At 46.1% G+C, this 23,529-nt stretch overlaps 1 protein-coding gene across 3 annotated transcripts; it reads right to left on the bottom strand.

The window, feature by feature from the left end:
- Positions 1 to 8,464: 8,464 nt before the first annotated feature.
- Positions 8,465 to 23,505, bottom strand: Abhd4 (abhydrolase domain containing 4). Of its 3 annotated transcripts, none has more exons than NM_001205181.1 (7): positions 23,163 to 23,505; positions 15,920 to 16,008; positions 14,611 to 14,983; positions 14,311 to 14,465; positions 12,242 to 12,353; positions 10,453 to 10,639; positions 8,465 to 9,866 (listed from the first exon to the last, which is right to left on the bottom strand). In NM_001205181.1, the coding sequence occupies exons 2-7, from the start codon at positions 15,957 to 15,959 to the stop codon at positions 9,777 to 9,779; spliced, it is 957 nt and encodes a 318-aa protein (NP_001192110.1). In that variant the 5' UTR covers positions 15,960 to 16,008; positions 23,163 to 23,505; the 3' UTR covers positions 8,465 to 9,776. The 3 variants fall into 3 exon arrangements, with proteins under 3 accessions (NP_001192110.1, NP_598837.3, XP_006518430.1); NM_134076.3 differs by lacking the exon at positions 23,163 to 23,505 and adding an exon at positions 18,315 to 18,351 and having other exon boundaries at positions 8,469 to 9,866; XM_006518367.3 differs by lacking the exon at positions 23,163 to 23,505 and adding an exon at positions 18,208 to 18,351 and having other exon boundaries at positions 8,472 to 9,866.
- Between the last annotated feature and the right edge of the window lie 24 nt (positions 23,506 to 23,529).

Raw genomic sequence — 23,529 nt, 5'->3', positions numbered from 1 at the left:
CAGCTATATGTCAAAAATCATTCCTTAGAGGCACTTATAATAAACAATATTGAAGGAAAGCACACAGATCCATTCACCGACTAACACTAGGACCAGTTTGGAGCATTTGTGCTATGGATGCCAAGGCTCTAGGAGACTAAGTTTCCGTGAAACTTTTTGCCTCAGAACTGTGCCCAAGCTTTTGGGCCTGCCACTCAGCAGTTTCCACTGGAGTGGGTGTGGCAACCATGATCAAGTAGGCTTCATCCCAGGGATGAGAGAATGATTCAATATATGAAAATCCATCAATGTAATCAACTATATAAACAAACTGAAAGAAAAAGCCCACATGATCATCCCATCACAAGCCAAAACAGCCTTTGACAAAATCCAGCACCCATTCACGTTAAAGGTCTTGGAGAGATGCATATCTAAGCACAATTAAAGCAGTATATAGTAAGCCAATAGCCAGCATCAAATTAAATGAGGGGAAACATAAAACAATTTTACTAAAATTAGGGAGAAGAAAAGGCTGTCCACTCTTTCCCTATCTCTTCAATATAGTACTTGAAGTTCTAGCTAGAAAGGTAAGATAACTAAAGGAGATAAGGGGATACAAATTGGAAAGGAAGTCAAAATATCACTATTTTGCAGATGATGCCATAGCATACCTAAGTGACCCCCAAAATTCAGTAAAGTGGCTGGATACAAATTAGCTCAAAGAAATCAGTACAAACAATAAATGGGCTGAGAAAGAAGTTAGGGAGACAATTCCCTTCACAATAGCCACAAATAGTATAAAATATCTTGGACAGGAAGACCAACAGAGTCAATTAACCTGGATCCTTGGGGGCTCCCAGAGACTGAACCAACCACTGAACAAAGAGCGAGCATGGGCTGGACCTAGGCCCCCTGCACATATGTAGCAGATGAGCAGCTTGGTCTCCAGCAACAAGAGCAGGGGGCTCTCCCTGAATCTGTTGCCTGCCTGCCTGCCCGCCTGCCTGCTTGTGGATCTCATTCCCCTAAATGGGCTACCTCAACTGGGGTCAGTGGCAGAGGTTGTGCCAAGTCCTGCAGTGACCTGATGTACCATTGGTAGGGAATGGGGGTTGTTGATGGTGGGATGGGAGTGGGGGACAGCAGGGGGAGAGTTACCTAAAGGGAGGGGCTCTCCCTTTTCAAAGGAGAAGGGGAGGGAGGAAGGGAGGGAGGTACTGGGAGGAGAGGAAGAGCTAATATTGGGATGTAAAGTGAATACATTATAAAGAAAAAGAACACAGACAGGCTTTTAAGGGATAATAATAAAATTAAGAAAATAAGATTAGAGAAAAAGAATTTTTAATTAGAACTAGGTGGTAGGTTTTGGACGTTCATTCCATTATTTAAGCTTTCTGGACATCTGACTATTCTATAATAAAAATTGGGAAAATGAGATCTACTTTTATAATTACAAAGAGGATCGAGGATTACTATGGAAGTGGTGAAAAGAACCAGTCGTGAGACAGAAGCATGGCGCCTGCTGGAGTTACAGGTTGACAGTCACAACACCGCTGTCTCTCTGCTGAGCAGCAGAGAGGACTAGCTATGCGACAGCACTCACTTAGCTCAGATCTAACAAGCAATGTCTGTAGGAGGCTGTGAAGCACTTTATTGTTCTAATATCTCTTCTGTCTAGTATGCTGGGAAGTACCTGAGAATTGTGGGTATCCCTTTGACAGAGAGGAGAAGAAACAAGATGATTCCACAGACAGACCCGGGTTCTGCTGGAGCTCACCAAACACCTATCATTAGCTGAGTGCTGCTAAGCAGAGATGCAGATCAATTCTGTCAATCATGGACTCAATGGCCCCTCAGGCCCCCTTGGTGGACTAGCTCTTGCCTTCCTTCTCCATCAGAACCAAGAGCACAAGGCAGAGGGGCCTTGTCATTCACAGAGCTCAGGCCATTAATTGGGGCTGGGGGTGGGAAGATGAAGAATTCATACCAAATTGGCACTTATAAAAAGCAGGGGATTTTCTAAGGAAAATAGCCTTTATGTCACTGGTCAGGCAAACTTCCATGATAGTGTAAATTAACTCATCTATACAGAATCATATTGAGAATATTTGAAAAATAGTAATAATAAAAGAAAATCAGATTGCTGGGCTGGAGAGATCACTCAATGGTTAAGAGCACTGGCTGCTCTTCCAGAGGACTTGGGCTCAATTCTCAACATCTACCTGGGAGCTCACATGCAAGCTAAACATCAATGCATCACCACCACCACCACCACCATCATCATCATCATCATCATCATCATCATCATCATAGAGAATATTTGAGCTAGTGGATAGTTTCTAGAGTGTCACATATGTGACTCAGGCTCTGGATTCTGATCTTAGCAGAACACTCCTTGTCACTGGTTATACAGCTTTGGGATTCAGCGCCTAGGTCTCCATGACCTGTTTTCATCACCGGGAGATTGGGGATTACAAAGATACCTCTCATAGAGGTCTTTATAGATGATGAAATAACACATGCCAAACACTTGGAGTGGCACATAGTAAGTGGTCGTAGATTCAGTCTAGTATTATTTAACACAATGGAACTGTGTCTTCTTTGGCAAGCTCAATGCCTTTTTTCTTCCGGCAGCTCAGCTTTCTTAATACGAATATTTGTGATCTCGGGGCTGCAAAGCAGCTGTTTATGCTTGAACTTCTCTAAGTCCTCCCCACTCCCCACAAGGAAATTTCTAAGTTCTGTGGGGCTTCCTGCTTCCATCGACCCGTCAATATATTAAATTGTTATGTGAAAGAAATCCGACTTTTTTAATTTCTGATGGTGAGGAACAGTTGGTTCACACTGTGGAGAAGGCCTGCAAGTCTCTCTTGTGCCTATTTCTTTTCTCTTGTGCCTTTGAGTATACTAATATTTTTCTGTTGCTGTGATAAAACACGGTGAGACTCATAGCAGGCAACTTATAGAAGAATGCTCTATAATGTGCATGTATAGAAGAATGCTCTATAATGAGCATGTGGTTCCAGAGGGATAAGGGTCCAGCATAACAGGTAGGCATGGCAGCTCCAGCGGGATACTGAGTTCACATCCCTTACTGCAAGCACACAGCAGAGAGGGAACTAGGAGAAGGTTGATGAGGCCTTAAGGTTTCAATGTGACATACTTCCTCCAGTAAGGCCACATCTGCTAATCCTTTCCAAAATAGCACTGGCAATTGGAACCAAATGTTCAAAAATGTGAGCCTATGAGGGTAAGGAGATGCACTGAGTTCAATACCTTGCAGTCCTAGGGACGCCATTAGATCATAACAGTAGCTTCTTAGGAGCTGGTGGGATAACTCAACGATTAAGAGCACTTGCTTTTACAGAGAACCTGGGTTCAGTATCCTGTACCCCCTCTACAGCTTACATCTGTAACTCCAATTCTAGGTGGTCGGACACTCTTCTGGTTTCTGGGGGTGCTGTATGGTCATGGTGCATATACATACACACAGACAGACATGCAGACATACTGACACAGACACAGAGTCAGATTCACAAGATGGTCTTCAGGCAGGCATTAGGCAGACTCGTGCAGACAGACACCGGAAGGAAAACACAAGAGGGCACAAAGCAGAGAGTTCAAATCTGGACTCACTCTTGGCTAAATGACTTGGTTAAATGGTTTTTAATTTATTTTTCTTAATGTGACACTGATCCATCATCGGTGGCTCAGAGTTAATCACTAATGTGTTTAATCCATGCAGCAAGCAAGCAGCTGCGTCTGGTGGGGAGGAGGGCTTTAAAGAAGGAGTGAGGACGCCCCAAATCCAGAAGGAGCAGCCTTAGATTCTGGCCAGCACCCAGTCAGAACACAAGAGACTAAATAAATAAATAAACAAACAAATAAAATGAGTAAAAACAAAATAAAACAAAAGGAAAAGTTGTACCTTTCAGAAAGATGGACAGACCTAGCTAAACCTTCCCAGTGCGTAGGCTGCTGCTCTAGTAGGGAGGAAGCCTGAAGGAAATTACAGCACCTCATTAGCATTAGAGGGGTGATTCCTTCACCCCTCTCTTTAGCAGGGCTCGGTGAAGGTGCCTTGTCAGGGCAGTCCTGCCTTCCTGAGAGACTTCTTAGCCAAGTGATTGACTCTGTCCATCTTAACGTTAGGTTTCTACCCAGGCCAGAGTTTCTACTGTCTTTTTTTTTTTTTTTTTTTTTTTTTTGGTTTTTCGAGACAGGGTTTCTCTGTATAGCCCTGGCTGTCCTGGAACTCACTCTGTAGACCAGGCTGGCCTAGAACTCGGAAATCTGCCTGCCTCTGCCTCCCAAGTGCTGGGATCAAAGGTTTGTGCCACCACCGCCAGGCGAGTTTCTAGTGTCTTGACCAGAAGTTTTCCATTAGATGGCCTTTATTGGTACTCCAACAAAAGTTCTTCCATCTCTGGAAAGAAGCTGCGGCTGCTCTTATGGCTCAGAACTAACTGTGATAACAAGGCCCCAGCCATCTCTAAACCCCTTGGTTGCCAAATGTGTTCGGATCGGAAGTTCCCAGTTCCTTGGTGATTGAAGGCTCTATGTTTAGCATGGGAAGTTTGCACTTTTCTTCCAGTTGTAGAACATAGTAAGTGGATAAACTTTAATAAAGTTCATAATGAACTTCATTGAAGGAGAGAAAGAAAAATGTCAGGTCACTTCGAAGTGCTGGGCCAGTGGGGTTACAGGCAAGGGCAGAACCCTGTGTACCGTGTGGCTATGAGGGACCAGGTGCCCACCACTGACTGGGAGCTGGTCTGCCTGCTCCAGGTGGCTCACAATCCACTCTCATTGAGATTTCCCTGTTCTCCCTCACCTCTGGGAAGGCTACAACATGCTTGTCTCAGGACCTGAGCCCTCATCTCTTTCGATGAGGGTTCTTGTGTCTCTTACACAGAAAGGCCCTTACTGTTTGTAATTTTCAGTCTTCTGTTGTCCTCTTTGGTCCAAAGCAGCACTTCATCTCATTTGCATATTACTATTTGTTTACCTTCCTTTCCAGAGGAGAATTTGATCTCAGAGACATCCGACCCCATCAATACCCTATAACATACTTTCTTTTGCCATCGCTAGTATTCATTATGGCTTAGTACTAAAAATACTTAAGTTTTGTTGATCTGGTTGTAAAAAATAGAGCCTCAGAGATGTGCACTCTGTCTGAGTACTGGAGAGAGTGAGCTCTTTCATGTCTCTGTGGTCAGTGGTGCATCTTCTTTTTTCAGTTTCATATTCACATGCCCTTTGCACAAAGATAAATATTTTCCTACGGGAGTCCTTTCTCCTTTCTCACTTCTGTTCCTTCTTTCTCTCCCAGCTCCCCCTTCTTCTCCTTTATTCTTTATTTTTGTCTCTCTCACTCCTCCCCTCCCCACTCTTTCGTTCCCCTCCCTTCCCCTCCTTCCTAATCTCTCTCTTTTCTCTCTCTTTCTAAGACCTTGCCATGTTGTCTAGCCTGACCTTTCTCTGTGTTAGGGACTGTGCCCAGGCCTTGTGGATGTGGCAAACTACTTCTGAGTTACAACCTTGGCCTTTTCTTCTTCTTCTTTTTCTTTTTTTTTATAATGGAAACTTTTTTTTTTTTACATGAAACAAAATTGTTATGAGAATTTTTATCCTTTCCCCCCCTGTGGATGTCATATTTTTTTAATTCTTTTTTTTATTAGGTATTTTATTTACATTTCCGTTTTCCCCTTTCCAGGTCTCCTCTTTGGGAACCCCTATCCTAGCCCCTTCTCCCCCTGCCTCTATGAGGGTGCTCCCTCATCTACCCACCCATTCCCATCTTCCTGCCCTGGCATTGCCCACACTGGGGCATCGAACACCCTCAAGCCCAAGGGCCAGTCCTCCCACTGATGCCCAACAAGGCCAGAGCCAGTGTGCATAGTAAGTAGGATTAGCCAGAGCTATGAAGAGAGACCCTGTCTTAAAAACAAAAAAAGCAAAACAAAATGAAAAACAAACAAATCACCCCCAAAACAAAACAAAAATCACAGAAACAAAAGAAAGGCCTGAGCAGAGACAGGGTGGCTCAGGAGGTGAGGCTGCTCACCATGGAAACCTTGGAGCACAAGTGAATGCAGAAGGAGAGAACCAACTCCACAGGGGTCCTTGGATGTCCACATGCACAATGAGGCATTTGTGTGCACACATACGCACAATTTGTACACACATCGTGTACATACATACATACATACATACAATAACAAATATAATTTTTAAAAAAGGGTGATTTTCCTTGGAAAATGTTGAAATCTGTTTTTCAGGAATTAGACTCACATTGGGGACACCTTACCTTTCCTCACTAAGTCATGTTGTCAGGCCTCTGGTCTAGGGTTTTTTGTTTTTTTCTTAGAATGAATGCGTACTTTGACGGGTGAGGTAGCTCTGTGTGTACAAGCACTTACCACTGCAAACTGACCCAAATTTGATCCCTGGAACCCACAGCAGAAGGGTGGAGGCGAGAGCCAACCTCACAGTTGTCCATGGACATCCACATATGTGCTGCATGGCACATGACACCCCCCCACACACACATACATACTCTCTTAAGAGAATAGACACACTCTTCACACAGCCGTGGATCTGTGTGCGCAGATTGACGACAGCCTCCTCACATGCAGCTCAGAAGCAGTCTAGTGGGTTCTCTCTCACACTGCCCTTCCCTGCCTGCCACCCTCCCTTCAGGCTCAGCTGCCATCGCGCCTGTGACAGGCTTCCCTGACCCAGGCATTGCCTTTCAGCTGCTTTTTAAAAAATATATATAGCTTTAGTTAGTTTACTTAAAATTCAGTTAAGTGTTTTCTTTTAGTGGAGACTGGAAGGGGTCATGTTTTTCATTTTTGTAGTTCTGTCTCATCAAGGAAGGGGTCATGTTTTTCATTTTTGTAGTTCTGTCTCTTGACATTTCTGTAGTAGTGGCAAAATATGTCCACTGTACAGCCATCTTCAGCAAAGATGGTCCTGGGACAGGCTGGGCTCTGTAACCGCACCAGAAGGCGTTTGTGTCTGTCTGTCCATGAGGTCATCTGACTGCACAGCATGTATTGCTTGTAGTTAGAGCTGGGATTCTGAGATGACTTGAAGTTAGCCAGAAGTGCAGGTGTGTTGATGATGATTTAAGCATTGTTTTGGTTATCTGATTTATCTCAATTCTTTTGACTTGACCAATACCAACATTATAGAAATGTTCCCTTTGTCCCTCCATCGCTTCTATCTAGGGAGGAAACACATTAAAGTGACACCTTAAAAAAAAATTTAGCTGGGCAGTGGTGGTGCACGCCTTTAATCCCAGCACTTGGGAGACAGAGGCAGGCGGATTTCTGAGTTTGAGGCCAGCCTGGTCTACAGAGTGAGTTCCAGGACAGCCAGGGCTACACAGAGGAACCCTGTCTCGAAAAACCAAAAAAAAAAAAAAAAAAAAAAAAAAAAGTCCATGTATATGTATGTGTGCCTGTGTGAATTTTTAAAAAAGATTTATTTATTATTATTATATCTAAGTACACTGTAACTGTCTTCAGATACTCCAGAAGAGGGCATCAGATTTCGTTGCGGATGGTTGTGAGCCACCATGTGGTTGCTGGGATTTGAACTTGGGACCTCTGGAAGAGCAGTTGGTGCTCTTAACCACTGAGCTATCTCGCCAGCCCCCGCCTGTGTGAATTAAAAGTCTATGTATATTATATGTATGTGTGCCTGTGTGAATTTATGTGCACCACATGCATGTGTGCACCCAGAGGCTACAGGGCACTGGATCAATCCCTGGGAACCTGCATTACAAGCGTTTATGAGCTTTCTGAGAATTGAACTTCTGTTCGCTGCAAGAATAGCATGTGCTGTTAATTGCTGAGTCATCTCTTATCCCATACATTTTAAGTGTGTATGTGTGTGTGCACGCACATGCACATATTAGGGCAAAGGTGTCAGATCCACTTGGAAATGGAATTCCAGGTAGGTGCCTGACATGGGTGTGGGGAATGGGACTTGGGTCCCTGCAAGAGGAGCTAGGGCTCTTAGCCACTAACCTATTTCTTCAGCCCCAAGTTCTTTATTTTAAAAAGGGACAGCTGAGTGGAGACACACAATAGGAACTTTTAGGTAGGAGAGGGAGGGAGGGCCAGGTTTTCCTGTGTAAGGAACTTCTGGGTTGAGACTGGGAAAATGAACAAGAGTCAGGGAGCAGAATTGTGAAGGCCTAGACCTAGCTGACAGGGTGCTGACTGGGCAGGGCAGGGCAGAGCAGACCACAGGATTTTCTTTTGATTGAGGTTTAACCCACCTGTGCTCCTGACTAACTCCTCTTCCACCATGGGTGAAAGGATAGTCTGTGCTTTCCTGGACACTACCTGGGAGAGGGAGTGGCCCACAGGTAGTACCTCAATTGGTTCTGTTCTCCTGTATGGGGGCTACCTGGACTGCTGTGAGGCAGTACCACTCAGTGCTCTTGTGAGATCAATATTAAACAGTGTCATCACTGACAGTTTTTACTCTTCTTTATTAATATAGAAAAGAAGCCCGAGGCCGCTGAACCAGTAGTACAAAGCACCAGGAGTTAATACTATTCTGGGGAAAGGCTTGGCTTTATAAAAGTGGAGAAGGAGGCAGGAACTGCCCGGCTTCTGGGGCCAGGCCCAGCCTAGTCCCCAGAGCCTTAGAGCAGGACCTGGAATGAGATTCACTGGAGAGAGCTGATGGATAATTTTGAAGCAGAAGGAGTTGGAGGCCATGGTGACAGATGAGAGCATAGAGGTTCGGGCAGTGAGAAGCATTCTGTGGCTGATAAGGATAGAGAACTGCTGGCTGAGTGCTCCTCAGTGAGCCATGGGGAGGGGCTCTCAGCGATAGGGCCAGGTAGAAAATGCTGCAGATACCTGTGGAGTTGTGGATCCAGGCATGACTCTAGGGTAGAAGGGCTTTTCCCCTTCTCCACCAGGAATCACCTTTGCTCTATACTACACATGGGGCTTTAGGGCCCAAGGCACAGAGAGGCTCAGAGCCTCATAGTGGAAGGAACAAGAGGAAGAGACTCAGGTGTCCCAACTTAGACAACCAGGATTGAGACACAGGGCAAGATAACAGTGTACCTGCATAACAGGTTAGAATATGGAGCAGGGTTAAATTTCAATCGGCTCCACAGCAATGGTGTCTGCATGAAATCTTAGTGTACAACATGTGCTGGAAGCCAGCAGACCTGGGCTATAGACTCAGTTCTGCTGGAAGCCATCATGTGCTATATCCTGCCCTTATCTCTTGCCTCATCTGCCAATGAGAGCTTGGGATATACCTCCAAGGTCATGGAAGCGGTTGTGCAGGTGACTAGAGCTGCTTCTGGTGGGCGAGTGGAAACTGAGCTTGGATGGAGGCGTGGAGTGATGGAGAAGAAAGATGTTCCTGTGTGGAATCTTCTCTCAGTCGCACTGCCAAACTAGAAAGGCTGCTGGGAGCCCTCCTCTGTCTAGAGGAAGGGAAGGCCATGCAGGGAGACGGTGTGGTTCGCCCAGTCTCCTTGTAGTCTCCACCTGGCGTGGAGGGAACGGGCGGTACTAGGCAGCCCTTTATGCTTTTCCCCAGCATGGGTAGTTCAAGGCCTTTGGTGGATTCTGCCTCTTGCCCTCTGCATGGGATTGGAAGTGCTCTTGTTCACTGTGGTCCTATCTTGGGGGCAGCCCGAGACTCTGCCTGGCTGGCACATGTTAGTTGGTGAGGAAAGGACAGAGGTTCTGACTAAGACAGGGACACAGATGACAGCAACTCTGGCTTCCTCCTCTCCCTCTCAGGGCATCTCAGTCAACTGAGTTGCAGATCTCTTCTACCACAGCATTGAAGATGTGTGGCTGGTCAGCATAGACGTGGTGGGATGCGCCCTCGATCTCCTGCGGACAGAGGACAGCGGTGGCTCAGCTCCTTTGCACTGGGAAGTCTCTTCTCCCCCAATGGTCCCACCACTTCTTCTCCAGCTCCTGCTTGCCTGGTACCCTCAGCTCTTCTCAGGACTCTACCCTTTCTCTGGATACTGCACATTCCTTTGGGAACCAGTGAAGGTCAAAAGCCTGTTTTGTTTTGGGGAGCCATCCACTGTGTATTTCCCACTTGATCTGCTTGTTTTATGCAGGAAACAGAATCATGTGTGACTCAGTGGGAATGGGAGGTGCAGGAGACAGAAGTGTGTAGGAAGCATTCCCTGCAACCCCTGCTGCTCACAGCTCTGCTTTGAGGTAGGGGAGGCTGGAGGTCTGGAATACAAGAAGCATGCGTCTGGCTACCGGTCAGGAACATGTCTTTTAGCTGAACTGGGTTGTACAGAAAAAGGAAATTCCTATCTAGCAGAGAGGGGACCCTTTCAAAGGCACTGCTCTATCTCATCTGTATTTTTTGTTCTTATTTTGATCACCCTTTGTCACCTGAGACCTTCCCACCCACCATCTTCTTCAACTCCCACTCCTTAGCAAGCCAACCTACCATGTCTCGGACGTAGGAATCCGGCCTTTGCATCTTCACCTTCTTCCCTGTGCTGGTATCTATCCAGGTGTTGGCCCCATAGATCATGGTGATGGGCACATCTTTTCGAATTAAGTGGATTCGCTCCAACATGGGGCGCCGGGCCCAGCCAAAGGACTCCATCATGGCTTTGAATGCCGTTTCCCCACTGACAGAACAAAATGGCGAGGGAATGGACAGGAAAACAAACTGTCAGCTCGCTGCTCTTCAGAGGTCAGGCTGGATCTCAGAGTCTTGGTTTATCTCCTGTCAGCCAGCACTGGCTCATCAAGTAGTGAGGAGACTGGGAGAAGAGTGACAGGCCCTAAGGAATGCTTGTGAAACCCAGCCACACAGGGCGCTGTTCAAGACCACAGCAAGGACTTGTGCAGCACAGCTTTCCCCTGGGCTGGGGAAGGGGAAGGGGCAGGGGCAGGGGCAGGGGCAGAGAGCACCCACGTCTAGGTGGAGTGAGGAAGGTACCACTCAAGCATTTCCTTGTTGTCAAAGGCTTCCAAAGGACTGCTGGGAATTACGGACACTTGTCAGCTACAGTAAGAGAGCTGTGTGTTATAAAACTGAGTGGTGACTGGAGGGGACAGGGAGAGCTGGCCACCTCATGGCAGCTTAGCTTCGGCTGGGACACAAACAAGAAGCAAAATGAAATATTCTGTGGGTTATACTGAGAGGCCACGGCACAGAAGTCTCAGGTGAAGGGAGAGGCAGAACTGTGCCTGTTGGGCCTTCGGGTAGGTACAGGACAGTGAGCCCATGAAAGCTGAGCGGAGCCAAATAACAGGAAGCTGGGGGTGCTCTTTTTTTTTTTTTTTTTTTTTTTTTTGTTCCTATGGCCCATGGTTTAAGCAGGATGTTGCCGTAAGGCCGGGCCTCACCTTCCTCACAGCCTTGAGCCCCATAGTGACTTGGACAGGCTTGGGAAAAGGTGGGTGGTATCTGCCTCCTGCAGGGTCAGGGTGAGGTCTGCGCAGGGTGGTGCTACCCACAGGCCCCGCTGGGATCAGCCTTGCACAGGTCTGGCTGTGGGAGAGGATTCTTTTCCGGCTGTCAATGCTGCTGATACTGCAGGCCAGCAAGCTTGCAGGGCTTGCTTGGGACCAGCCAGAGATGAGAACGTCTCACAGTGCTCAGGCTACCTTTATACCTCCAAAAGAGGTAAAGGATTTTTATGTCAATTTGAAACTATTTCAAAGTGTACACGATTGAAATAAATGCATATTTTTTCTTTGAATGTATTTAAAATGTATTCTATAGATATATCACACACATATATAAAAGGGACACATGAGAGAAGTCTTTCTGGATCAATATGGCATGAAACATTAGACTAAAAATAAGAAAATCTAGAAACTGAAGGTTGTGAATGGGCAAAGACTTCACTTTTCTATTTGCCTTAAAAACACCCCCCCCACATTTGCCTATAAAATAAAACCCAAAACACCAAAAAAATTTTTTTATCAGTTTTTCAGTTATAAACTATCTTTTAAATGTTTCCCAGAGGGTTTCTCATCATGTCAGCTACTGATCGCTAGGGAAGCCATGAGGTCTTCCTCTAGAGAGGGACAGCATATTTAATTAAGTCTATTGTCTCCTAGAGCTCTGGTGACCACCCCTAGGGAACTCTGGAGACATGCCTGCTGGTGCCTGGGGTCCCCCGAGGCAGGCTTCTGTGGAAGAGAAGCAGTAGCTCAAAGCCTTACTTTTCAGCCCCTCCCCAGCCCCACCCCGCACTGGTCCTGGGCACCGCCCTCACCTGGGATTCTGTGCATTGCAGTGGTAGATGTATTCCGAGATGGTGTCATCCTCAAAGAAGTCTGCAAACTTGCGCTTGAAGTCTGGACGGAATCTCTGCACCAGCCCAGGCCCTGGGAGGGGGTAGGAAGAACAACGTGATACTGGGCAAGCAAGTGGTACGTGCCTGGGATTCCAGCACTCAGGAGGCAGACGCAGGAGAACTGTTTCAAGCTCAAGGTCGGTCTGGGGATGTGTGAGACCCTATTTTAAGCCCCTACCAGAGAACAGAAAGAACAACAACATCCCCCACCACCACCACCAAAAAACAAAACAAACAAAACCGTGGAGCGGTCAGAGTGAGTGGTGGTGGCAGGGAGAGAAGAGGAACTCCTGCCCGCTTATGTTTAAACAACCTTCTCCCAGTTCATCTCTTGACGAACTTAGTTCCTTTATGCAGTCAACATGACAGAGAGTGCAGGAGCCTGTTGGGAAGCAACAGATGACTTCAAATGTCAGAGTTTGATTTTTTGGTCACCAATGAGTTTAGTGACAGTCTACCATCCCCACGGAAGTTGGTAATTTTCATGTCAGCTAGCCCCAGCACTTTCCTTACAGGCTCACACGTTCTGGGAGGGTCTGTGGTTGAGAGGATTTTCAAGTCAGAGTTATGCATTCCCCCTCCTCCACCCCAACCCCACCCTGTAACCTTGCGATTATTTATTTATTTATTTTTACTTTTCTGAAGGTAGCAATGAAACCATACCATTTCCCAAGCACTCTCTCACTTTCGGGCTGTAACAGAATACTTGGAAAGGTGACCTTAACAGCCCTGAAGGCCCCGGCTTTCACCACTGTGCGTGAAGAAGCGGCAGGCATGCAGGCAGAATGTGAGGACCGGGCCCACTGGACACTGCCTCTGTCCTGGCAGGCCTTTTGTCTGTGAGCGATATCTGGGGGAGATACCATGAATATAGCCGCAGGCCCTGCTGTCCCTCTAGCACAGTCTTCCATGGCTGCCAGGCAGCTACCCAACACCATAGCTGATACCTTGCATGGACCTGGCCAGATCCAAGACCAGGGGAGGGGAGCATGGTTAGACCAGGAAGGATGGTAGTGAGTCTGTTAGAGGGCCCTGGACTCTGAGGTCAGCCCTCTGGCTGCCTACTTCCCTTTGGCACCCATGTCTCTTACTTGCTCCCTTTATCCCAGAACACCTGTGCTACCTTATATGTCAGGGCTCATTTTCCACTCTGTTAGGTGCCATTACGTTTCAGCCAGTCTAACAAGTGACTACTGAAAAGTTCTATGTAGACATAAGCTATCCGTACAAAACAGGGGTCACCACCTTTTCAGTCAAATGGACCTGTTTCTTATGTCGGCAGTGTCAAAAGCTCCTCAAAGGGAGGCACGTGGACAGCGTGAGGTGAGAGCATGCAGAGCCTCTGACACTACAGACTATAGTGTGTCCTGTCTCGATCTCAGAATCTTCTTACAGCTACTTAGTGCTAAGAAATCCAGAGAGGGAGATGCGGTGTGTCTCTGGAGCAGGGCATGGCTCAGTGGGACCTGTCTGCCATGGTGTGTTATGTTAGAAGCTGAGGATCTGAGTCCGGCTTGCTGTGGTGCTGGTGAGCCATGGAAAGGGATCCAATGGTGGCTACTGCCCTGAGTCTCTACCAGGTTGTCACACAAAATTCACTCATGTAGCAGAGAAGTGGCACATCAGAGTCCCTTCCTTTCTCTGGTTCTATCTGCTGATACAGATGAAGGGAATATATATATCCTTTCTCTGGTTCTATCTGCTGATACAGATGAAGGAAATATATATATATATATCCTTTCTCTGGTTCTATCTGCTGATACAGATGAAGGGAATATATATATATATATATATATATCTCAATCACCTGAAACCTCCAATACAGAGACATGGTTCTGATGAATGGTTTTAAGGAACAATGCTATGTGCAGGCCTAGTGTTTAAGAACCAGTGAGGATGACAGAGATAGGTAGGTGCGCCAAGGTGAGTGGTGGTGAATTGGATGGCCTTGGCTTAAAGACAGAGTCCTTCATCGGGAGGTGACTCACCCCAAGGCCCAGCCACTCGAAGAACAGCCAGTGGATTGGAACGTCCCAGGACAGATGCCACAGCCTTGACCCAGGTTGGAGGTGCACGGATCTCACTAGGGTCAGTTGGTCGTAGGGGAAAGCCCCATGGATCCACCAGGATAAGATGTTTAACTCTACATTAAACAGAAGATACACTGTATTTGCTTGGAGGTAGCATAGTTTTCCAGTTGCTGGGGAATGAGAGCATTACTGGGATAAATATTGGAACGTGTAGGAAGGCAGAGTCAGCTCATGAGTGAGAAGAGTAGCTTAAGTTACCTTTCAGGGTACTTGATAGAGTAAGAAGTGGCCAGGAATCCTCCCAAACTGTGCCCCAGGAGGATCATGGTGGGGATTCCCATGGTCTCCCGCCATGTCTCTATTGAGGCCACAAACTCATCTTCAGCTCCTTCTGGGTCCCTTGGGAATGTTGGCCTTGAGCTTCGCCCAAAACCAAGCAGATCAAAGGTATGAAGTGTGCGGCGGGCACTCAGTGAATCCATGTTGAGGATCCAGAGGCCCACACCGCCCCCAAAGCCATGTACCATCACCAGAGGGGTGCGATCCTTTTGTTCTGGGCTCACAGTCACCGTCCAGATCTTGTTCTGGTTTGGGAGGGATACATAACGGGCCAGGAACTTGTTCTGGAGACCTGGGAAGGGAAGAATTCCTGGGTAAAGCATCAAGAATGCTTCCTGAGAGCACAGACATTTTGCCTAGAATACACTCTTCAGTTTTCTCTCCTCTTAAAGAGATCATTTTAGGAAGCCCTCCTAGTCTCCACAGTGAGTTCCAGGACAACGAGGGCCACATAGAAAGACCCTGTCTCAGAAGAAAAGGGTAATAATGATGATGATAATAATAATAATGATAAAAGAAGACATGCTGAGGAAGCCATGGGAAGCAAGCCAGGAAGCCACATTGCTCTATGGTCTCTGCTTCAGGTCTTGCCTCTAGGTTACTGCCTTGGCTTCTAAACTTCATGATGGATTGTAACCTGTAAGCCAAATAAACATTTCCTCCCCGAGTTTGATTTGGTCAATATTTTAATCTCAGGAACAGAAAGTGAACTAAAACAGCCTCATCCATCTTCGGCCTCCTTAGCCCGGCCTTAGACAGAACCCTAAGTCAGGTTAGCAAGAACTGTCACGTGGTGTGCCCTGTTCCCCCATCTTTAGATCTGATCCAGTGAACCAACTTCTATTTTTTTGTGTTAAGTCCTTGACTTTTCTTCAGCAAGAATCTTGCTGAGTTCACTCAGAAGAAACTCCCCGTCTTGAGGTCTTTAGTAATCTCCATCCACTGACCTTGTCCGTTCCTTAGCTCTAAGTTCCCCAGCTGTTCCTGTAGCATGGGGAACTGGGAATGTTATCATCCCAGTGATGACAGGTCGAGGGCGTTGAGGGACCACTGTCGTGGAATACTTTGTTGTCTGTCTGTATCCTCCCTGCAAGCCAATGATTTTCTTTCCTCTAACCCATACTCTCCTAATGAGGAATCAGGGGGCTCAGTGGACCCAGGTTGGGGAAGATCCTGTATCCTTTCCAGGCCTTTTAAAGGGGAGGAGCAAACTGTCCCTTCTACTTACACTGGAGGATCCTGGCTTCCACATTCTTCAGTTGAGACATGGAAGTGGGGCGCCAAGTGGGGAGCCAGCTACTCAGCCAGCCCTGAGGCCTACAAGACACAAAGGTACTTACTGACAACACTGGAAAGAAGCCACTGTTCCCAGCCTTGCTGATAGCTCCTAGAGTTATCAGGGTACAAGGTGTCTCCCAACTTCAGGAGGCCTGCCCTTCATGGTCTTCAATATCAGCAATGCCTAAGCAGTCCGATAGATACACTGTTACTCTTTCCTTAGGCAAATGGCTATTAAGAACAATGGCCCTTAACAGATAGCAGATACCATGAACACAAAACTTGACTCTTTTGTATTTATTACCTTCCTGGAGCTTTACAACTCCTCTTTGTTGCTGGTTATTTTAATCTATGTTCAAGGAGATTACAGAGGGAGAGGGAGAGACTTTCACTAATATTTCCATTATTCTTTGTCACTCTCAAAACTAGCTGTTATTTTAGGGTATTACAGACAAATTCCCATGCCATCTGCTGTCATGCATGCTTCTGGAAGTTTGGGGTGCTGTTAGTGCCTGATTGGGGAATCCATCCATCAGGGATGAATTTAGAGCTGGGGCAGGCAAGGACCAAGGGGTAAGATATCTAGATTCATGTCACCAAAAGACACAGGTGGCCTCTGGCCCATTTTTCAGGTTGTAAAACTAGGAGAAAACTTGCCTATGTCCTAGAGTAAAACTGGTAACTTATCCTACTTTCCCTTTCACACCCAGTGACTCAGCCACTGAAGAGCAGAGGTGCCAAGCACTGGCTCTGGAGTATACAGAACTCCTGGGTCTGAACTATAGACCCACAAGTGAGGAACGGAAGGGGTTGAGGTCCAGACATACAGTGAACCTTGACAGGTGCCTGCCACAAATGTAGTTCTTGTTCTACCTTTCCTGTCTTGCATGCTTTCTCTCTTTTTGTGAACTCTGCCTAGGTGAAGGTAAGAGGATGGTTGCAGCAAGGGCTTGTGGGTTTGAGCAGGAGAAGATGATGGCATCCTTGGCGGAACCATCCCAGCTACTCATAGCATACACAATGGGCACCCTGAGTATCATGGGAACTCGCTGGATGAAGCACCAATACCTAGACCACAGATCTTGGCCAGTCTCAAAAGAGAGACTTCCTCTTTGCATTGTAGGCTATAACAAGTCAGACCATGACACCTGAACGAACCCCACACATCTCTAACTCTGGACAGCAGAGCTCAAGAGAAATGCTTCCCTATGAGACAGCAACACTGGCAGCAGTCCACACAGGCCTGGAAGGGGTGGGGGTTGGGGGACAGGGAGCTATGGGCACAGCTTGGCCTTTCTTCTGTACAAACAATCCAGAAAGAGAAAAGGCAACAGTGCCTGTCACACTGTGTGTCAGTGCTATTAGGGAGGTGAGAGCTGAGGTGGGAGAGTGAGGCAAGCAGCCTCTTAACATTGAGCAAGTCTCTGAATTTCTATGGGCATCCGCATCTGTTGCTTTATTTGTAAAACGGAGCTGAATGACCTGAGTCTTCTTTGGCTCTAGTGCCGTTTCCCGCAAGTCACTGTAGGCACCATAAATTTCCTCTTAGAAAGCAATACTCTTCTTGGGCAGTTCTTTTAGGTCCCTTACACGATTGTTTACTATTGATACAAAGTTATTTCGTTGTTCTGCAGATCCAAAAGGACAAATATTAGGTCAAGGGAAGGCCCTGTTCCTGTGAAACCCTTGGAGCTGAGTCATTCTCCTCTAAGCAACTTTTTCCCGATCCTGTTAGACCACCATCACACAGGTGGCATCTCAAACTTGATGGCCTTGGGCGAGCAGTAACCACATCCCAATCTAACAAACCTACTTCTGAAACCACGGCAGTAAGCATGTGTTTATGATTAAGAACACTATCAACTAGGATTGCAAGCAGAACGTAAAGGCGGCCAAGGGCTAAAGGAATTTGCAAGCCAGTTCCACACTAATTCCATCGCAGTGGAGACTTCTCCTACCCATGCCTTGTCCTTCAAGGGCTTTTCACACCCACGACTTTAGTTCCGGGCAAGTCTCCACAAGCACCACGTCCGCATCGGGAAGAGCTAGCTTATTCCTCGTGCTTTACCACTAATCTAACTGGGCTACCAGAGGGGCGATCGCGAAGACTAGTGGAAAGTCAGAGTCCCCAGGCTGAACGCAAGCTTAACCCTCAACACTCTCCCAGCTCCGCAGCCTTCTCATCTCTCAGCGCTCCCGGGGCTCCTGAGCGCAACCCATCCCTCCCTGGAAGCCAACCTGAAAGGAAAGGCGGGGAGTCTGAAGCTGTCCGCAACTACAGACAGTCCCCGGATCCTGGCCCGGACAGATAGAGACAGAAAGAGAAACGGACAGGAGTAACTCACTGCTGCTCCAGATCATCAGCCATAGTAAACAAGCCCTGCCGGGTCGAGCTGAGCCAGCCCATCCCTCCGCTCGACGCCAGAACCAGCTGACCCAGGGAAGTATCGGATAACAAAGGGGGCGGGGCCGGAGGCGGGGCCTGGGTCGCTAGCGGGGTTCTAGCGGGCAAAGTTGGCAGACCAACCGACTCAGCACATGGACAGCAATCAGTTGGGTGCTTCCTTCTGTTTGCTCCCTCTGGCCTGCGTCCAGGCTGAACACTACGGTCCCACAAAAGTAGGCTCCTTAATCCGGATCACATCCCTTTGGGGGACAGTGAGGGAGACAGGAAGACAGGTAGTTTAAAACTCAAAGTTCCTCACTGGAATGCCACCAGCCCCGCCTCCACACCTCCTTCAATTAAAGAGTGAAGGAACTGCTTTGCCTCTTGCTCACGTTCTCAAGCTTCCCTCTGTATCTCAGGTCACAGACGCTTCATCTGCCTTGGTAGTCCTATGGAAATGGTTTAGATGTCCGTGGAGTCATAAGGGTGCTTCCTATAAAAGGGCCTCGGATATTGTAACCCAAGATTTCCCGGTTCCAGAAATACAAAAAGCATGCTGCCTAGTTAAATTTTAGACAGCAAAGTTTAAAGCTAAGTAGGCTCCCTGTAGTATTTGGGGCATCCTGTATTCACAGCTCTAAGATGAGGGGTGACACCTGTCAGCATAAGCATTTCTCTGTTCTGGGGATGTCTTGCCTCAACCTACTTTCCAAGGAAAAAGTAGCAGTATCCTGCTTCCTTCCATTCGGTGGACCTCCCAGAGGAGGGCCAGTTAAAGGCCTAACGCATAAGGCTGGGCGTGATTAGGTATGTGGATATAAGATTAAGGATGTGGGATGTGAAGTGACTTAACCCAGAAGTTTTGAGCACATTTCAGGCTGGCTCGGCAGAGAGGCGGGACACATCTTGAAGCTGGCTTCAGAATTCACTTGAAATGGCAAAGGGGGTGTGGCATCCCTGGAGCCGCTCCCTTTCTGATTATCCACTGCAGTAGTTTAATCATACTTAAGGGGAAAGAATCTACTGAGGACTCTCTCTCTCTCTCTCTCTCTCTCTCTTACACACACACACACACACACACACACACACACACACACACGTCAAGGTGTATGTGTCCTGGGTTGGCCTCACATTGGATGTGTATCTGAGGATGATCTGTGCTTCCGAGTCTCCTGTTTCTATCTCTGGAGTGCTGGGATTATAGGGTATTCTGCCAGGCTTGTTGATTCAGGATTGTGGATCGAACCCAGGGCTTTCTGCTTGCTAGCTAGGCACTTTAGCAGTGGAGCTATGTTCCTAGTCCTACAGTATTTTTCTTTGGTCTTCTTGAAAGACCGAAGAGAACCTGAGATTTATTCTTTCCAGAAACACAATGTTAAACTGATCATTATAAGGGTTTAAAGTTGAAGAGAACTGGAATTTTCAGAAATGTCCATCCATGATTTTAGCCAAGCTCAGTGGTCCCACAATTCACTATACACAGTCATTGGGTAGGCTTGATAACAACGCAGCCTCCTGATTGCCATCCTCAGAATCTAATTCAGTTAGTTTGGTTTGAGGCTAGAAAGCTGCTTTTTTTTTTTTTTTTTTTTTTTTTTTGCATTGAAGGTGCTGGTGTTCCAGAAGACACACTAGTTAAACAAATAGAACCCATGGCCAGAAGTCTGGGTTAAGTTCAAGTTCTTAGCTTTGTCATTTATTTCCTGATCTTGGGCAAGTCATTTTGTCTGGCTGCTGCTGCTTCTGGAGTGTGTGGCTTGTGAGAATTCACTAAGGCAATTCAAAGAAGATTTAGCATATGTACTTTAACAATGATGTATCTTATGTCCAAAGCCAAACATTATGTTACACAAAGAATCCAATGATAAAAAGAAAGGAAGTCATCTTTTTTGGTGGTCCCCCCCCACAGACTCCCCAGGCTGGTTTTGGAGAGCTGGCAACTATGTAGTCAGAACTTAGTTCAAACTTCCCTCCTTCTAAAAGAGACCCCCATCATCAGGGCACCACATGACTTTAGTTTATTTTCCTCAGAACACCATTTTAAAAGGCTCTTGCATAATCCATACTCATTTGCCCCTCCTCCAGAAATTAAGTTTCAGGGGGGAGTCTTGTCTGTTTAGCACCCTGCTTTGCTCCCTGCCCACAGCAAGGTATGTGCTTGGCACTTGGTGAATGCATGGACAAGCAGGCTAGTAAGCATGCCTGGCTGACAGAATGAAGCATTAAGTGCTAAGAATGAAGTACTAAATTCTGAGGGTACTAAGTACTAAGTAGCTGACAGAATGAAGTACTAAGTTCTAGGACAACAAAAGCTCCCATAATCTGATAACCTATAAAATGTGGGTCCTTTTGGGAAAGGCTGATCAGGTGCGACTGGTATTAGGACTTTAGATTCTAGAACATATATGCAGAGAGCATTAGTATTCTGTCTCCACATGTTCCAAATAAGCGTTAGCATAGTTGTTTAGAAGGAAGAATTTCAAGTATATGGAAAATGTTCTTTATAACAAAAGTTATCCTAAGGTATTCCCAGAATTGATATAACTCAGGATTGAGTAGATCTTCTAGAATTATATACAATGAAATGAACTCTTGGTACCTACTCTAGACAGGCCTCTGGAGAGAAAAATGTATTCTCCCCTTCTTATCTTGAAGTCAAGACACATATGGAAGAATATATCCTATCTTAAAAACATATCTTTTAAAACATACATGATTTGATACAAAAAGAGTACATAAAGTACTGTACTTTTTTTTATTTTTTTTCTGGTTTTGTTTTGTTTTTGTTTTTTTTTTTTGAGACAGGGTTTATCTGTGTAGCCCTGGCTGTCCTGGAACTCACTCTGTAGACCAGGCTGGCCTCCAACTCAGGAATTCACCTGCCTCTGCCTCCCAAGTGCTGGGATTAAAGGCGTGCACCACTACTGCCGGGCTGATAATATAATTTCTTAGGAGAAAGAATGGAAGAATCACAGAGTATGCCCCCTCTACTCTCCCATATCTTATATTGTGGAGCACCTTAGTAATGAAGCCTCTAAGGTCTTCTCTGACTTCTGATTTGACTTAAAACCCAATGTGTCTTTGCCAGTCATCAGATTTACAGTGCTAGCATCATCTTTTGCATGCCCAAAGTATTGGAGCTTTGCAGTATGGCCGAGTTTTAATTATTTGGAGAAACAGAGGTCGTTCATGTCAGAATGAATAATTGTTAGCAAGTGCAAACATCTTCTGGGCATTTATCATGGGCTCTGGACTTTGCTGCTTAATGTTTGACATTATTTCATTTAACCCCAACGAAAACAGTGCTGTGATTCAGGTATTGTTATTTCCATGTCATGGAGATGGAAAATGAGACCATAGTGGCATATACCTGAAATTTCAGCACTCAGTAAGCAGAGGCAGGAGGATTGCAAATTTGAATCCATTCTGGGATACATAGTAATTTCCAGGCGAGGCTACATAAAGAAACCTTGTCAAAAAGAACACAAAGAAGGAAAGCAAGAATTAAATGTTAAGTGATCAGTCTCAAGTTAAGTAATTAGTAGTATGTAGAATCAAAGTTTAACACCCTCTTTGTCTGACTCTGGAACTTGAACTTTTATCTACTATCCCTCTGCACATGAGCTTTTTACACATAGTAATGTTCTGACTCACACTACTCAAAACCAATGACCGTATGAATCCCTATTGAGAGTTTAGTTATGTTCATATACTGAACACAAAACAAAACTTTTCCGTATTGTTAATTCAGGTAGCTGAGAAAATCTGGAGTTCAGAATGGCTTTGTCTTAGAATGAGTATGCTTGTCTCAATAAGTGATGTCTTGCATTGATTCTGTCTTCCTAGGGAACTCCTATGAAGATGTTAATGACAAAGATCAAAGGCTAAGACACTTCTGGAAGGTGCTGGGATGATGGCACAGGAACTTCTGGAAGAATTCATTACTGGATAATTAGAAACAGCCAGTTAGCCCATTTGGCCTTAAGTTGACGACCAGAGGAATCTGTTCTACTTGTGCTGAGACAGGGAGAAGGGTTCAATTGCAGATGCATTTCATATTATGTGGAGTAGGAACCCGTCTGGTTATCCTTCCACATCCCACCCACTCTACAGTAACACAAGAGCACAGAGGCTACATTTCTAGGAGTGCAAACTTCTCTCTTGTGAATATGGATTTACCTCTTTTAACAGACTAAGGCTTTCCAAAGACACGAGTGATTCACTGGAACCTGGGCAGGGCTATTTACGTCTTATTGGATTGTGGCGCTAAGTGTTTCCGGGCTAAATACAGATAACAAGCGACAGTAGTTCAGTTGCGGGTTTAGAAATGCTGCTCAACTAGTTAGGCAGGGCAGTTGGAAGTGTCTTAAACGCTGAAATGAAGTACCGGATTCTATGCGGGTAGACTTTTTAACTGAAAGATGAGATACTAGGTTTAGAAGGTCGGGTTATTGTGAACTTGTAATGGCAGTGCAAACCAGAAGGCAGAACTTAAGTTTTCTTCAGCTAAAACGCTAAAAAGCAGTTAATTGTACTTGTTAAAACCTCAAACTTTCAATTCTTTTTCTATAAAATGATTCAGAGGATCAGGTTGAAACAAATATGCTCTTTGGAGCCATTCAAGGAATATTATAACAATACCTGTTGTACAATGTCAGTTTGCTGCTGATCCTGACCCTTCACTCTACGCACAAGTGACTATCTCTCTTTTTAGACAGTGACTGATTAACCTAAAAATTCCTACAATATAACTACAGCTATTGGACCTCCTTGGTACTCAACGAGCGTTTGTTGAATGAATGAATACCTGCTGGCTTAGGTTCTTCGTGGGGCCCAGATTCAGCCTTCCAGTTCAGGATCCTGTAGAGGTCAACCCTCTCCCGCCAGTGTAAACCGGCGCTTGGCCCGTATAAGCATAGTTCTCACTGCGGAGGAACTTGACCTGCTCTAATGATCGGTCATAGGCATCTGAAGATAGAGCTTTTAAGAGAATTAGGGCCAGGCAGGTTAAGTCCCTGGACCGCCAGCTTGGTCTCTAAGCAGATTCCCAAGCTAGACCACTGAGGGGGATCAAAGAGAGCCGGAACTCTCTGGGAAGCGTCTCTGTCCGCTGTTAAACCTCTCCCCTTGTTCCGGTCACAAATCTCGTCGCCAGAGCAACAGAGGGCGTCAAC

This window comes from Mus musculus, chromosome 14 (assembly GCF_000001635.26).
Source record: "Mus musculus strain C57BL/6J chromosome 14, GRCm38.p6 C57BL/6J".
Taxonomy (NCBI): Eukaryota; Metazoa; Chordata; class Mammalia; order Rodentia; family Muridae; genus Mus; species Mus musculus.
Note: the sequence above shows the minus strand (reverse complement) of the source record. Positions and strands in the feature narration are given on the sequence as shown.